The sequence below is a fragment of the Choloepus didactylus genome, chromosome 2, assembly GCF_015220235.1.
Source record: "Choloepus didactylus isolate mChoDid1 chromosome 2, mChoDid1.pri, whole genome shotgun sequence".
NCBI classification, from domain to species: domain Eukaryota; kingdom Metazoa; phylum Chordata; class Mammalia; order Pilosa; family Megalonychidae; genus Choloepus; species Choloepus didactylus.
Window position 1 is genome coordinate 87250441 of NC_051308.1, and position 17466 is coordinate 87267906.

Genomic DNA, 17466 nt, shown 5'->3' on the forward strand with positions numbered 1-17466 from the left:
TTTCCTTAACTTCCTGCTTTGACACAAATCTCTACAGATAGTAAAGCACAATCAGCCTATGAGAAAAAACAAGGGATCTGAGAATGATTTCTGAATGGTATGTGGTACATCTCCAGAGCCCATCTCTTGGTGATGCTATGGGAACAGCCTTCAAAGGCTTTGATTTGTTGAATAGTCTAATAAAACAACCATGCTCCCAGGCTTTCTGACATCCCCACCATCCCCCATTATAAGAAGAAATAACTAACTTACAACAAGATCGTCTCAATTTAGATCTTATATAGCATATTCTCATTTTTTTTATCTGAGCAAATGTGAGGATGGAGGTAACTGCTAATCAACATGGTGAGGATTGAGGAACAAGGAGGTTTCAGGTCAGGGTGGGAGAGTTCGGGCTGGTTAAGTTTGAAATGCCTATTAGACAACTACATGGAGATGTTGAGAAGGCAGCTAGATATATACATGGAGTTTAAGAGGTTCAGCCTATAGATATTAATTTAAGGGTCATCCATCTGCTCGTAGATGGTATTTAAAACCATGAAACTGGATATCGCTTAGAAAGATATAGTAGAGAGAGGAAAAGGAAAGTGTAAGGACTGATCCAAAGGGCACTGCTTAAGAGATCAGGGACAAATTAAGGAATTAGCAAAGGAGAAATAGGAGGGAGTGACTAGAAATGTAGGAGGGAAGCCAAGGATGGTAACGTAGAAACCAAGTTAATAATGTATTTCAACACTGCAGTCTGAAACCTGATCTTTGGATTTAATGACAGAGAAATCACTGACTTTTTAATGAAAACAGTTTATATGGAGTTGGGGTGAGATGAGCAATAACCTGATTGGAGAGGATCAAGAGAAAATGGAAGGAGAGAAATTGAATTAAGTAAGTATAAGAAAATTATTCCAAGAAGTTTGGGTTCAAAATCAAGGAGAGAAATGGGGCTCTAACAGCTAGAGATCATAGGATCAAGATAATATTTTGTTTGTTTTCCTTGTTTTATAAATGAGGAGATTTACCAATTACATGTTGATAAGAATGAACTAGTAGAAAGAGAAAAATTGATGAAACAAAAGAGAAATGGAGAACTGTTAGAGCAATGTTCTTGAGTATAGAGAAGGAGAAGGAATATAGTAAACATGAAAAAGGATGGGTATTAACTAAATCAAGGGCAATTCATCCATAATAACATAATAGAAGGCATTTGAGCACAGCTGTAAGGAATTAGGAAGATGTGATAGCAGGACTTTGTGAGAATTTCTGGAAGATATTTTCCGATCACCTCATTTTTTTTTCTGTGAAATAGGAAGTAAAGTCATTAAGTGTGGTGATAGGAAAGGTGGTGATAAAGATTATAGGTAAGAGGAAGTATGATATAATTGTTTATTAAAGAGGGAGAGTAAATAGACCAAGGAAATGTAATATGATTCCTGGATGGCCATAGAAGCCGATTTGAGGTTACTGATCATGGACTTAAAATGATGTGTATGTTCATAAAGGATGGCATTTACAGGGGTAGCTAAGGAAGTGTGTGAAGCAAGAAAGGGGAAGTGAGTTGATGATGATTACTAAAGAATGACTAAAAGGACAGTCTATGGAATTGGGAGTCTGCTGGTTGAGGGTGCCATTCCTCCACAGAAATTCTGAACAACTAACAAAAACTAAAAGACCCGTCTTCCTCAGAACTCCAGAAAACAGTTAAAGGGTTGCAGTAACCAGGCAAGTGCTGAAGTAGCAGGCAAGTGCTGAATCAAGAAAACACAGCTTTAAAAAAATGATAGGAGAAGCTCATGGTGTCCTTGCTGTCCCCATTCAACCTCTCCCCATCATGGTGTAGAGCCTGCCTGTGCTACTGTTATGGGTACCAGACCCTATTACAGGGAGCAGAGTAACCCCTATGCACATATCAAGGTGCCTGTATATCAGTGACAGTCTATAGGGTGGTGGCCTGAAAGACTGAACCAGGAAATTCTTCTATGACTCACCCTCCCAGAACTGCTCTGCAGGCAGAAACAGCTTGCAAACAGATAAAGCAAAATAGAACACAATTAAGACAAAGTGGCCTGGGACAAAGGATTACCTGCTTCAAGTTATTTAGTAGAGCACCTGGGAGGGGGAGAAAGTCTATTTCATAAGGAGTAGAGGGAGCATTCAAATTCCTATAAACTGGGGAACTCCTAAAGCCATGAGCAAGCACAAGCCCAGGATTAGACTAAGGCTCAGAAAAGATGGAGAGATACCTATACTTGACTTTTCCCTCAGGCTGATCTTCTTGATAGGAAGGCTAAACTCTGAAAAAGAGAGCACTAGCCAGTGCAGAGCCAATTTTCAAAGACTCTGAAAGGTGTTTTTTGCACTGGTTTGTTTGTTTTTATTCACTTCTGACACTCAAGGAAATCTCTCATATCACCATCTGGATACAAACTTAAGGAACATACATATCAGGGACTAAACCCCAGAGTTCACACTTTAAAATATTAAAATGCACAGTGTGTAACAAAATACTACAAAGAAACAGTAAATTATGACCCATCCAAAGGAAAAACATAAAAATACAGAAATCGTCAATGAAGAATATAAAACTTTGGACATATTGGACGAAGACTTTAAGAAAGTAATCCTCAAAATGCTCATGGAGATACAGGAAAATATGGAGAAAGAACTAAAGGATATGAACAGCATGAACAATATGAGAATCTCAATAAAGAGATACAAATTTTAAAAAGAAACCAAAAATAAATACTGGATTTGAAAACCACAATAACTGAAATGAAAAATTCCCTAGAGGGTTTCAACAGCAGATTGGAGCTGGAAGAAGAAAGAATAACTGAATGAAAAGATAAGACAATTGAGATGAATCAGGCTGAGGAGCAGAGAGAAAAAGAACGTAAAAAAGGGAACCAAGTCTAAGAGACCTTGGTACACCATCAAGGCTACCAATACGTACATTATGGGAGTCCCAGAAGAAGAAAAAGATAAAGGGGCATGTGCCAGTTTGGATGTATTATGTCCCCCAAAATGTCATTATCTCTGATGCAATCTTGTGGGGGCAGGTGTATTAGTGTTGATTAGGTTGGAATATTTGGATTAGGTTGTTTCCATGGAGATGTGACCCACCCAACTGTAAGTGATAACTCTGATGAGATAATTTCCATGGAGGTGTGGCCCTGTCCATTCAGTGTGGGCTTTCATTAGTTTACTAAAGCTCTATATAAGAGCACAGACAGAAGGAGCTTGCCTGCTGCAGCTTACGGAGACATTCTGGAGATGGCCTTTGAAAGCAGACTTTTAATCCAGAGAAGCTAAGAGAGGACAAATGACCCAAGAGCAACATTTTGAAGAACTCATAGGAGCAGAGAGAAGAGCTGGAACACAACCTGGGATCAGCAGATGCCAGCCACATTCCTTTCCAGCTAACAGAGGTTTTCCAGATGCCAACGGCCTTTCTCCAGTGAAGGTACCCTATTGTTGATGCCTTACCTTGCACACTTTATGGCCTTAAGACTATAATTTTGTAACCAAATAAACCCCCTTTATAAAAGCCAATCCATTTCAGGTGTTTTTCAAAACAGCAGCATTAGCAAACCAGAACAGGGCAGGAGGAGCATTCAAAGAAATAATAGCAGAAAACTTTCCAAATTTAATGAAAGACATGGATATGTACATTCAAAAAGACCAACAAATAGGATAAACACTAAAAGAACCATGCCAAGTTACGCAGAAGTCAAACTACTGAATGCCAATGACAAGGAGAGAGATCTGAGGGAAAAGCAATGTGTTATGTACAAGGCAGTCCCAATTAGATTAAGTGCCAATTTCTTATTAGAAACCATGGAGGCAGAAAGACAGCATGATAAAATATTTTAAAGTGCTGGGGAAAAAAAAAAAAAGAATTGTCAACCAAGACTTTGATATATACAGTGAGACCAAATTTCAAAAATGGGGGACAGATTAAGACATTCCCAGTTAAAAAATAAAAGCTGAGGGAGTTCATTACTTCTAGACCCGCCCTACAAGCAATGCTAAAGGGAATTCTTCAGCCAGAAAGGAAAGGACTCTATACACTGTACTGAAATGGCATAAAAGATACAACAATTATAAGTATATATGCACAAAAAGGCTAGGTTCCAAAATATATGAAGCAAATATTGGCACATTTGAAGGGAGAAATAGGTGGCTGTACATTAATAGTAGGAGACTTCAATGTATCAGTTTCAATAATGGATAGAATATCTAGACAGAAGATTGATAGAAAATAAAAGACTTGAAGGGTACTATAATCTAACTAGACCTAACAGACGCAGATAGAACACCTCACTCAACAGCAGCAGAAGGCACATTCTTCTCTAGTGGGGCCTAAGGGTGGTGAGGGCGGGTATTAGATTCAAATGTGTGTGATTTTAGGGAGGAGGGGGGAGAAAGGTTTGCAGTGGCAATGAGGAGGAGGGAGGACACCTACCCCTCACCCAGGCCCAGTGGTGAGAGGGAAAACAGCAACTGGTGAGGACCATACATAGACAGAGTCCTCAGAGGAGAGACAGGTTTCAAATGCATAAGAAAGTAAATGGAAAACCCAGAAAAGAAGCTGTGGATATAGCAGATTTTGCTGATGACTGACTGTGAACAGCAGAGAGCCCAAGGAAATGGTTTCAGAGTCTAGAAAAGATGGGGGATGGAAACAGGAAAGGCAAATTGTTTTCTTATTCAGTTCCTTTTCACTCTCCCTGTTTTCAGTTTTGTTTTCATCTTTTCTAATCCAGCTTCCCCTTTCCATCCTTCTTTTATCTTTATACATTACTTTGGTTTATGCTAACTTTTTCAGCCCTATTTTCCACTAGAAGTCATTTTAGTCTTTCTATTTCCCTCCTCTAAACTGTTCTTTTTGTTTTTCAGTCTTCCTCCTATCTTATCTTTCAAACTTTCCTTTAGATGTGGACCATTTCTTTTCTTAAGCTTTCCTCTTTTTTCTTCTTGATTTTTAAATCTTGCTCTCTAAGAATGATCCATATAGCTGTTTGCTTCAAGAATGCTTTGAAAGCCTTTGAAATTACCCCATTAAATACCTTGTCAGTTGAGGATTGCTCAGCAGCCTTTGCAGCCATACACCTTTGGCTCATAAAAATGTCCCTTTCCTCACCTGAACTTTGACCGGCTCCATCCAGTGCTCCAGAGCATCAGCAGTGACGTTATCAGGTAGCATTACAGGATCACTGGGGGGAATTACACACAATGGGGAACACACTGCACCTGAAGGGACAGAAAATTATAACAGAAGCTTGAACTTACCCAGATCATGTCTTTTTCATCCTGGAATTCATAGCTTTGATTTTCAAGGGCAATTGCTTTTTACATTATAGGCTATCACGTTTTTATGGTTATACACAGGACTGATATGTATCTACAGCAGACATGTAGAGATAGTGCCACACTACCCCAAGCTCTCTCCCTTTGCTCAAGCTGCCCCTCCCCTGTGTGCTCCATTATAGCTCCCTCCGGGATCCCTGCATCTCTGCATGATCCAGCAATTAAAAGATCACCTCCTGTTCTGCAGACCAATAAGACCTTACTCCAGCACACTGGCCAGCCAAAGTCTATCCTGATTGGTTAGTGCCTGCTAAATATTTTTAATGTCACTCCTGCTTATATAATCTCCTGGAAGCTCATAATGGTAGCATCTACTACCTAAGAACTTTACCACCTGGGGAAAAAGTGGTCCAGAAATTATGAAGTCAGATTTATGAAGGCTGTTGCTACACTGATGATCATTTCATGGGCAGACAAGAAACCTTTGTGATTACAAGGAAGCAATGGAAAACCAGAAGCAGAGACTCAGGTCAGGTGTTAGCCTCTAGAGGAAAAATCTTGCTCTGCTCCCTTGTATCTGGGGTCCAAGTGTTTTCCAAAATTCTACTCAAAGAATATATATTTTCAGGACCATATTTCCTCATCTATAGATTTGATGGTCTCCAAGTTTCTTTTTAGCTCTGTTTTTATGTTCTTCAGGACGTTATATAATAATCAAGGGAGCTACATCACTCTTAATGACTATAGATATGCCAATGTGTACAGTTGGATGCAGAAATTCTTTGAAGATCAGAATTTGTTCATGAAATACTACTCAAAAGGCAAAGTCTGAGTACCCCAATACTCCATGCCTGACCACAAGACAGCACGGTGCAAAGCGCAACCTGAAGATGGTAACCTCAGAAACTAATGAGGTTTATAGCTCTTATAATAGTTATCATACAGGTTAGAATGACTTATAAAGATTGATTTTTCCTCTCATTTAATCACTTTCTCGATCTTCAGGGGTGTCTAAGAAGGGGTAGCAATAGACAAAGGATTACAAATATTGAATCTTTACATACTTTTTTTTTTGTTTGGATGCTGGGGTATTGGAGTGGCTGGAGGGAAACAACTGAAGTGGTGGAACTGTAACTCATAACATTCTTTGAAGTTTACTCTATAGCTATGCATAAAATTGTACTTTGACAGTTATCACCTTTCTGTCTATATGTTATATATCACAGTAAGGAAATTACTGAAATTGTGGAACTGTAACCTGTAACATTCTTTGCAATTTGCCCTCTACTTGTTAAATCGTACTTTGAAAGTTATTACTGTTATGTATATATGTTAAACTTCACAATAAAAAATGTATTAAAAAAAGAGGGTAGAATCTACAATACGGGGGGCCAGATTGACTGCTATAAAAACAAAAAAGATAGATTCTTTCCTGTGCAGCTCAGATGTCAAGGGTAATCTCACAAGGTTCAACATAAACTGCATCTCTTTTTGATGATGCTTGAGCCCAGTCAGGGCAAAGTTGAATCTGCATCACTATAAATCAGATCTGGCCACAAAGATCTCTGAAATTTCTTGAATAATAAGTTGCCCACCATCTCTGGAACTTAGACCCCTGTAGACCAGAAGAGAAAAAATGGCAGGAGCACAATGGAAGTGAGTACAATCTCTAAGTGTCCCTTCCAGGAACTCTCCGCTCCAGTAAGAGAACATGAGAGCATGGAGGATTCCAGCACATGGCTGGTGCATGGATACACATTCCCACCTTTCCTCCTAGAATTACACATCCTGCCACAAATCTACCCACTCTCAGGCCACAGCAGGGTGGATAACATGACCAGATAGGATGTAAATGACTCTGCAGCTGGACCAACTTTATACACGTGTGGAAGAGAAAGAGGAAGAAATTTGCCACAAGTTTCATTTTACTGAAGCAGTTAAGAGCCAACTTGCATTTCCATCCCCTCCTCAGGGAGCACAGTGATTCAAAATCCAGCCAGGCCTAATAAAAGGATTAACTGGGAACAAAATGCAACATCGCCTCCCATCCTTACCAATCCCGTATCCCTGTTTACACTTGTACTCCACGAAATTCAGCTCTGAGGGAGGTGGTGGGCATTCCCCTTGCAGGTTCTCACACAGCTTAAACTCCCGGGTCCACAGTCCCTCCTTAGTGCAGAGGATGGGAAGCTAGAGTATCAAAGGCAAAGAACATCTCCATTACTATTTTATTAACTCAATTAGAGTGGGGGAAAATAGTGGACAGATCAAGTGGTAGTGTACTCCAATTTCTAGAATATGGACTAAAATACACAATTTAAACAATAAACTATATTGTAACTGGCAAGAAATAAACAAACAAAGAGGAGCCTTTGCTGTTTTGGTGTGAACAAATCATGAACAGTTTTGTTATTGGTGAAACTTATTAACATTTTTTTTAATATAAGGATGTGATGAGCTATCAACTGTAGTTCACATATTTTGAGATATTTTTGGAATTTCCCCCAGAGAGTGTTGTTTTGCATTGATTCATCCACAATATCACACAAATGCTGCTTTTCAATGTCAGATTTTTTCAAGGTGAATTTGCTCCAGTAAAATCAATTCATAATTTTCTTGAAGGTGTTTTTTGTTTTCGCTTTTTTTTTTTTTTTTTGCCTTTCTGCTTGAATGGACACATCTAGGAGCGTAGCTGGTTTTGATTTCACCAAGATTTCTACTTCCTTTCTCCAAACGTATGCTGGTTTTTGTAACTCTTGGCTGCACACCCTCAATAGTCACAAAGTACACTATATCTAGAACATAAGAATAGCGCAAACATCAGAAAACCCAAGAAAGTTAAGATTTCAGAATTATACATAACTCTTCTTTCATCTGACCGACTCCTTGATTCCTTAACCCATTAGTGCAAGCAAATGGGTTTGGTTTCTCTGGGGTCTCATTTCTTGGCACACCCTTTTCACATCTGTCCTGCATGTTCACCATGGTGTGCTGGACATTGAGATAAAGAAATGTGACAGGACAGCAGTCAAGCTTATTGATCTTTGCCTAGGAAATCTGCTTAACTTCCTATCTCATGTATGCTTGTGGTACTTGAAAAAGATTCTAAAATAAAATTTATTTTAGTCACTCAACCATGATAAGACTGTGGTTTTCATTTGAGAACTCTTGCGCCAAAATCTTAGGGAGAATGATAGTCTGACAGAACTTTTAGCTTTGCCAAGGAATTCATGTTTCTGTTCAGGACTCTGTTCTACTTAAAAATATAATACCAGTGTTCTAGCCAAGTTAGGTCAGTGGCCATGCATGGAAGGAGATTGTGTTGCCAAACCAGAATCCCAGCATTCATTGGAATGTACCTAGGTACCCAACCCATTGGGTTCTTCTTCTTATCCCAGAGGAAGTTCTGAACTCCGGACAGAACATTCCAAAAGAATGATATCTTCTGAATTTTCTACCAGATAGTATCAACACTTCTGGTTAGAATCCCAACTTGGTAAGGTCTTGCCTGTTCGATTCTTTCAGAACATTTCTACTCAACATTCTTGGATTTGCCATGGAGATTAGCACACAGCCTGATCCAAAATAAAGAAGTCATACTTACCCTCTCACTTTCCTGGTCACAGTTGAGCACACACTGGCTGTCCAGCTGAAAGCCATTGGTACATTCATACATGCCTTCAAAGATAGGAGAAGGGGCCTCACACACCACTGGGATGCAGCTGCCTTTCTCCCAGATTCCACTCTCCAGGCACTGTATCTTCAGAAACTTGCTATTAAGACATAAAACAAAACAGCCTGTCAGATTCCATCAAGGACATCGTGGGAGAAGACTGGATCCTTAGCAATAGGAGATACAGCTTAGCAAATAGGCAGGGGCAGACGGTTATTGTCAGCCAAATGCCCCACCTCTCCAGTTTAATTTCTAAGTCATGGAACTAAAAACATGTTGATTTACTAACAGTGGTACTAGTAGCTATTGTATAGAAATACTTGATACATTACTCTTAAGAGGGTTGATAAATATCAGTGCAGGGTCTAGATTTTTTACAGTTGGGTATGCTTTGAGCTTTACATCTTGGAGCAGTCTCACTCCTAAGTGCACTGGGAAAGGCCAGAAGGATGGAGTATGGAAAAGGTTATCAGAGGATACCCATGTACTCAGGCTACTACTCAGAAGTGGTTTTAGGATGATCAGTGTTGATACGGTGATACAACTGATGAAGTTGCCTATAAATCTTGGTTCTTCAGAGAGGGGAGAAGTGCAGTAATCTGGATATTCTTTTAAAACTGAGGCTCTTAACCTGACCTTCAGAAGGACAATAACCTCCCTGAGATTACTATAACCATTTTGTTTGTGTTTGTAGTCCATTTTTTCCTTGGAAAGCATTTATGGCTTTTATCAGATTCTTGAAGTGGAAATGACCCAGCATTGCCCTGGAAGAACTATCCCTCCCTCTCATGAATGGAAAGCATTTTCCTGTTCGAATGTATCCTTTTCAAATTCAGAACACTTCTGAATTCTGGTTACAGGCAAGCCTGTGATTCTAAAATAAAAGTATTCCTTGGCTATTGACTCACTTGAGTACATGGCAGACTTAAATTGCCATCTTGTAGAGTCATTAATGTTCTTTTTAATTCAAATATGACGACCATTCCATGCATGCTGTCTTTCAACCACCTTTTGTATAATGTCTCCTTTGTGCTTCCCCAGCATTCTAATCTTATACCAGTAAGACATTTATCAAATCATTTTATAACTGTGTACATGTCTGTCTTTCCCACTAGACTGGAGACTTCCTGAAGACAGGGACTGTGTCTTATTCTCATTTTTAACCCTCAGGTACTAAAATAATATCTGGCTTGTATTATGCATTAAATAAATATTTGCTGAATTGAATCATTTAACCCAAACCAGCAATTTGTCAGGCACACTGCAAATTTTAACAAACTGAATCATCATAATTCTCCTAATGAAATAGTATTACTATTCTCATTTTATAGATAAATATAGTCAGAGATGTTAAGTAAATTGCCCAAGATCTCATAGCACAGAATGCATTTGATTTCAACTAAATTTTTATAATAAGATATTTTAATAGTTTAACATTTTAAAATAATTATCTACTAAAAATAAGCGAGGAGGTGTTCTATTTGTAGAAATAAGAGAGGGAATATGTTATTTAGACTCATACCTTTATTCCCAGAAATATTTTAGGATAGAAAGCTGATTTTATTACTGGAATTCTTTAGTATCCTAGTCTATGTGGACATTTACCTACTATCTATTTATAACAAATACCATTTTTGAGCTATGTTTCAGCAAGACATCTACACAATTTATTTTCTTAAATTCCTCAAACAACACTTATAGGTAAATATTATTAACATTTTAGAAAGAATAAAATTGAGACTGAGGGAGATTTAAAGCTTGCTCAAAGATCCATAGTAAAATCTGCAGGCAGGATTTGGACCTAGGTCTGCCTACTGTCAAACCATGTAGTCCTTTCCCTGTGTCAGGCTACATCTGCCTCATTTTATACTCTACAGCTCACTCTGCTTAACAATTGCTTCTCTAATCTAACCTACTGAACATCTCAGATGCCCTTTATCCTAATGCCCCATCCTTAAGTGTGGCAAAAAAGATTCATTTTAAATTTTTATATTGAGTAATAAATTAAGTACAAGAAAGCACACAAATCCAGCATACAGTGTGAGGAATTTTTACATGTGACTACAGCAGAGTAATCATCAGTCAGATTAAGATGTAGAACATTTCCAGTTCCCCCCACCCCATCCCTCTTTGTGTTTCTTCCCAGTTAAAATCTGCTCCTCACAACCTACTCTCAGTCCTCCCATTCTGACTTAGATCACCATAGGTTAGCATTGCCATAGTTTTAGGTTCAAGAACACAAGAGAGGAGTTCTTTAGTACTTCATTCCCTAAAGGAAGATGCCATTTAAAAGCCTTTTCAAATTTATTTTCAATGAAGGGTTTGCAGTTCTTTTTACTGTAACGAAACTCTTTTCTTGTTCCTTTCCTAGACTGGCTATTTTTCTCTTCCTTCACACTCCAGAGTTTATATTCTCCCAGGGATTGTCTTCTTTCTGCCACCTCCCACAGATGAAATCCTTCCCCTACCTCTGCTGAATTGACATCCCCCAGCTGGAGAGCGCAGGCAATACCACTGACACCAGGGGAGAGGCAAGGCTGTAAAAAACCTTGCATGTCAGCATGGTTATAAAGGAAAACCCTTGCTTGGCCAGGACTATAATATTTTGACTTCATGTGGTATTTTTCTCTGAATTGGTTGGAACATTTCAACCATGGAAATAGCCCTCCCTTTCCCTGCCCAGAGTGAAGAAGCATTCAAGAATGCCGATTTCGTATATTTCCTTGCCAGTTTAATAACCTCAGGGGTGAGGGTTGACCTATCAAACTTGGATGTGGAAGCGCGAGTTTGGGTGTTCTGGGTGGGACCCAAACAGCGTGACAGGCCCTGCACTGTGAACCACCAGTCTCCAGAGAGGAAGACGCTCGTAACTCAGTATGTTTTCCCTGGTGCCTCTGAAAACCCGAGAGGAGGCACTACAGGCAGGAGAGAAGAGGGCTGGGAGGGGGTCCAGATTCCTGAGGAGATCCAGTTTGCTTTCTACAGGGGTTCCTATGCCCCTCCCAATCTCATGCATTCCCTCCCTCATAGTTTCTTCTCCCTGGTGGCTGCCTTGTCTGTCCATCTCTCCACACAAAATTCTCACCTTCTGCGTCTTGCTACTCAGAGGAGGCTCTTTAAGTCCCACCCACAGGCTTCTCACAGAACATTTGATTGGTTCGGTTCCCCACGGTCCAATAGAAAGGGTCGTTTCATTTGGCTCGCTGTGGATGCCTGAGGATCCCTGCTTATGGTATGAGTCTTCAGATAGAGTGGTATGGAGTCTGGCATGTAAGTGCCGTGGATTGGTTCTGGCCGTTTTGTTCCAACAGGGAGTGAGAGTGTGGCAGGAGTTCGGAGTGTCCTGGATTCCTCCCTGCTTTGGAAAATTTGGTTTCCACGTGAGGCCCTCAAAGGGGATGGAAACCTAAGTCTTGCCACCCATCTTGCCCGTTTATTCAGCAATGGCAAGACTTTGACCTCCAGTGGAGCTACTCCTGTCACCATATTTCTTCTAGTTTGGTGATGTTGAAAAATGACCTCTGACTCTTTTAAAATCATTAATGAAAACTCTGGTTTATTAATAGTGGTCCAACTTCACATAAAGCATATGAATCAAGAACCAAAAGACTCTTTGAAATCATGAAGGGAAGAGATTTGCACTTCAGAGAAAGATGGTATCCAATCCTAGACCACTGCAGACAGGCAAGCCCTTACCAGGACAACAATTCCAAGACTTCGAGAGCCCCTTCCAAATGCCTTTCACATGAAGCATTCTACTCTACTGTCTATCAGCTCCTTATATTTTCTTCATCCCAATGGGTAAAGGGAAGCTAAAATTTCTCATTTTACAGGCAGGAAACTGCACTTTACTAACTGTGTGGTAATTTGCCTAGTGCCATCCAGCAAGCAAGTCGTTGACAAAGGCAAAAATAGAATTCACAGTTTTCAAATCATAATATAACATCCCACCTTTAGACCAGTGGTTTCCAAATGGCATTTGTTGACCAGCCCCATCAGAATCATGGAGAAGCCATATTAAAAATCTAGATTGCCAGGCCTATTGAATCGAATTATCTTGTGACTGTAGCCTAGAGTTCTGTATTTTTAAACTCACCAGTAGTTTTTATGTGCAGACAGGTTGGCAAACTACTAAGATCTATGCTACCTTTCCACACTGGTAAAAATAAACCATAGGTACAGAAATCAGAGAGCTAGATTCACTTATCTAGCTCTGGCCAAAAGGTTGGATGCTTAGTAAAGACTAAAAGGACAGCTATTGCCAGACAATGCACTCTGCAAATGGTATTATGAGGAGTTGGGGGCAACTTCTCCAGACAAATCACTAGAATTTACAAGTTAGAAGGTGCTTTTTTCCAATTTCTAGAATTTGTGGTATCCACCTAGTGCTGAGAACCCAGCTGTGCTCTTTCTGTTTCTTATAACGCTGCCAAAAATAAAAATCTCATAATCAAAACTTGGCTGAAAGCTTGATTGATGTTGCTTGAGGCACACATGAGTCTACCCCATACTTCTATCACCACTGCAGCTTTGCAAAAGTAATATTTATTTTCCATTGGAGAAAATAAAAGTATGATTTGTTGAGTCCAAGAGAATTACTATGTTTTTGCAGATGAAGGGCATCTGGTGTCTCCAATGGGTAGTTCCTCATTAATAACAGTAATAGGAAAACAATAAAATATTGAGCACTGAAGTGTTATATATTTATATCACTCTATCCTAAAAAAATAGGAATTATCATTATCTGAGTTCTTGATTCCCATATCGCCACACATAGTCCTCCCCAATTCTCCCCAGCTCAGTAAATAATACCACCAACAACCCCGTGGCTCAAACTTGAAACTTGGGAGACATTCTTGATTCCATTCTCTCATGCTTGCCTCTTCCCAAATTCCCATTCTATGCTGACACAATCATTCAATCCATCAGCAAGACCTGTCAGTTTTACATCCCAAATACCTCTCAAATCTCTCTCCGTATGCTGCATCTCAACTGCCAGGGGTGCTAGCCCAAGCTACCATCTCTGGCAGACCAATTGGACACCTCATTTCTAGTCTGGACCCCCACCAACCAAGCAAGCAAGCACCAGTCAGAGTGACCTTATATAAAATACAAATAAATAAATTAGATGGTGTCATTTCCCTGCTTAGAACATTTCAGTTGCTTCCCATTGCACTAAAAATAGAATGTAACCCTCTCACTTTGGCATACAAGGTCCTGCATGATCCGGCTCCACTTTCTCTGACCTCAGTCCATCCCACAGTTGCCTCCTTTAATGCACATCACCCACAGTGGACTTCTCAGAATCCAAAACACCACCCAAGTGCTTTCTCACATCAAGGACTTGGATGCCACTGTCTGTTCATGTTGCCTTTCTTCTCACTCTTCTCCTGACTGGCTGCTTCTCTGTCTTCATATCTAAGAATAATTTTCACTACGCCAGAGCATCCTTATTTTAATCCCGTAAAACTTTTCTTTAAAACAAAACAACTTTATTTCTTTCATAGAATGCTTATTCCATAATTATTTGTTAATATTTTAGTCATTTATTGCCAGTCTCCTCCCACTGTAATATAAGCTCAATGAAGTCAAGATCTAATTTACTGACTTCCAGTGTCCAGCATAATGCCTGGTACATAAGTTGTGCCAATAAATATTGGTTTAATGAATATATAAATAGTTGTTTCATAGATAATGTAAGTAAGGTTTAGAAAAGTAAAATAACTTGTCTGGTTATCTAACTAGTTAATGGAGGAGTAGGGATTTGCACCAGGGTCTGTCTGATGCCAATGCCTCAGTTATACTACAGAAGCATTTATATTCTTAGAAATGGTGCTGCAGATACATTACCTCCCCTTACTTAGTACATTTATTTTGAGGATCTCAGAATCTTCTCACATAGAAAATCTCTAAAAAAGAAATGTAAGGGAGAGAGGTAACTGCATTATCTCCATTATATAGATTAGGAAATTGAGGGATTAATTGTTTTCCATGACATAGTGTCAATTTTTACACTGAAGAAAGAAAAGCTCAAAGCATAGTCTAGCCCGTTACTACTCAAAGCGTCGTCCCCAGAGTAGCAGCATTGTGATCACCTAAAATTTATTAGAAACGCATAATTTCAAGCTCCACTCCAGACTCAAGAATCAGCATTTTAACAAGATCCTCAAGTGATTCCTATCCTCATTCAGGCTTGAGAGAAACTGATCTAGAGCATTTTAAAGACCTAATCCTCTACCCAACCCCCAAAAAGAACCAGCAGTGCTTCCAAACTCCACGCCAGTTTTCCTTTTAACAAATTGCAGACCTGGTTTCTCAAGCCAATATCCTAAATAGGGAGCAGGCAGACTTCAGGCATGGCTAGTCCACAGCTGATTATTCCTATTCTGCACTAACACAGGGCTTCCCGATGTCCTGCCCCAACCCTGATAACTGCACAAGAAATACCATCAGCAGGACCATTCCACCAGCCACATTGGCTTTGGCCTTCCACTGTGCCCTGACTTAAAAAACTGCCCCTTACAGAGTTCTTCTCCCTTGAAAAATCGTGCCTCTTGGTCAGAATGAGCAACTTGCTAACTCCTGAAAGTATAAGGACAGTTCTACTTCTTTGTCCCACTCCCCACTTCTTTTTTTGGACTTTTGCTGCAAAATCTTAGGTCTCCAGATTGGCAGGTGCAAAAATGCCCTGCCACCCTAGGTCTGCACAGCTGAACTCAAATTCGGGTCCCCTTCTCCATTTCCCACTGCCACTGCCTTAATTGCTCCCCCAACTCCCTTCAACATGGCTGCACCTCCCAGCTTCTGTCACTCAAGTTCAACAGCCTTGACTTAATCTCTTTACCATGAGACTCTTGACCCATCTAATACATTCTCCATACAATTGACAGGGCTATCTTCCTACCATATATGCTCAGGTTTCTCCCAGGTATAAGAACATCCAAGGTTTCTCCAATGCAATTTAAACCCATACTCGTATAACAGCTATTAACATTATTTTGTAAAACTCTAATATTAATTTCCAGCTATGTGTGTTTGAGAAAATGGTGATAACACTGTAATACAGACGTGAAATGGGCCCAAAACATTGAAGCATTAAATAGGAACCTCTTGCTTGCATTGCCTTTCACCACCCAAATTTTGGTTTGTTCATACACTCATTCAACAAATATTCATTGAGCACTTTGCCCATGCCCATGCATTTATTAGTCCCTGTAGTTGTAGAAACAAATATAAACATTGTAATAGGGCCAGAATACTGACGTATGGGTGTCCAAAAGGGAGCCAGCAGCACTGCCTGGGGACATGAAAGACATCAGGAAAGGAATACTTTTGAGATTGGTTCACTTAGTAGAGAAGAGAAGGACATGCAAGGCAGAAGGAAGAGTGCCTGTAGCAACCCAAAGATGTGAAAAGCCAGGGTGCTTACATGTGAAAGCCTTGGCCAAGAGTGCAAATGGAGAAAGTATGCATATACATAGCATATGTAAAGAAGAAGAGGCTAAGCAGGGAAAGAACCTGGAAAAGTCAGCTGGGACAAAATTCTGGCAGAAAAGGGCAACATATTGTATGAATTCAATTTCAGAGGGCATTTCCTCTCATTTATAAGAAATTCTTTGGCCATCTTCACAAAGTTCTCAGTCTAAGAATTCCTCCAGGTATTGATACAACCCTATTCCTGGTCAGTCCACCTCATAGACTGGCATGATAGAAAGTACTCACAAGTATACCTACACATCCACACACTCACCTGGAAATTCACATAGTCAACCACTGTATGTCACTGTTGTTCTTCCAGAAAGTGAAACTCTTTACATGGCCCTTTGTCCAGAAACCAAAGCACTGAGGAAACCTGAACCCACTACACAGCCATCAGAACTTCTGGAAAGCTGTGGCATACTTAAGGACTTTGGAATTTACACAGGTGAATCCTACCTTTGCAGTCCTCCTGACATCTGCATCACTCTGATGTGGGCTGGAGTGAAAAGTCTGATTAACATTCTCCTTGCCTATTTTCTCTTACTCAACAGGAAGATTCAGAAGTAACAGTAGCCATAAGCAGGCTATACTGAATAACTCCCAAAAGAAGACATGAGCTAGAGTGGTTAAGAGCTTTGGAATCAGGAGACTAATGCTCATGCTCCAGCTGTGCAATAAATTACTTCACCTCTCTGGTCCTCAGTTTTCCTACCTGCAAAATGGGTATAATATAACTTCCTTAAAGAGTCACTAGAAGATTACATGAGTTAATGCATATAAAGCAGATAGTACAATGTATGTAAAGCAGACACACAGTAAATACTCAAAAAGCTGCAGAAATTATGAGCCTTGATGTCCAAAATCTTTACTCAGTTCTTGTTATACAAACAAGAACATACAGAAGTGCTGGATATTAAGGGACCACTCAGTTTTCCTATCTCATCTAATTCTTCAAATTGCTGTCCCACTCAGAATCCTTCAGGATACAGTTCATAAATCAGTTTGGCCTGTTC

General features: G+C 39.8%; 1 protein-coding gene across 1 annotated transcript in view; it reads right to left on the reverse strand.

The window, feature by feature from the left end:
* Positions 1 to 17466, reverse strand: part of PAPPA2 (pappalysin 2) — a 289990-nt gene that overhangs the window by 59301 nt on the left and 213223 nt on the right. The window contains exons 17-19 of the mRNA XM_037806710.1: positions 8906 to 9074; positions 7356 to 7491; positions 5135 to 5244 (exon numbers count right to left, since the gene is read on the reverse strand). Coding sequence (XP_037662638.1) covers positions 5135 to 5244; positions 7356 to 7491; positions 8906 to 9074 — 415 coding nt within the window. The remainder of the gene's footprint in view (positions 1 to 5134; positions 5245 to 7355; positions 7492 to 8905; positions 9075 to 17466) is intronic.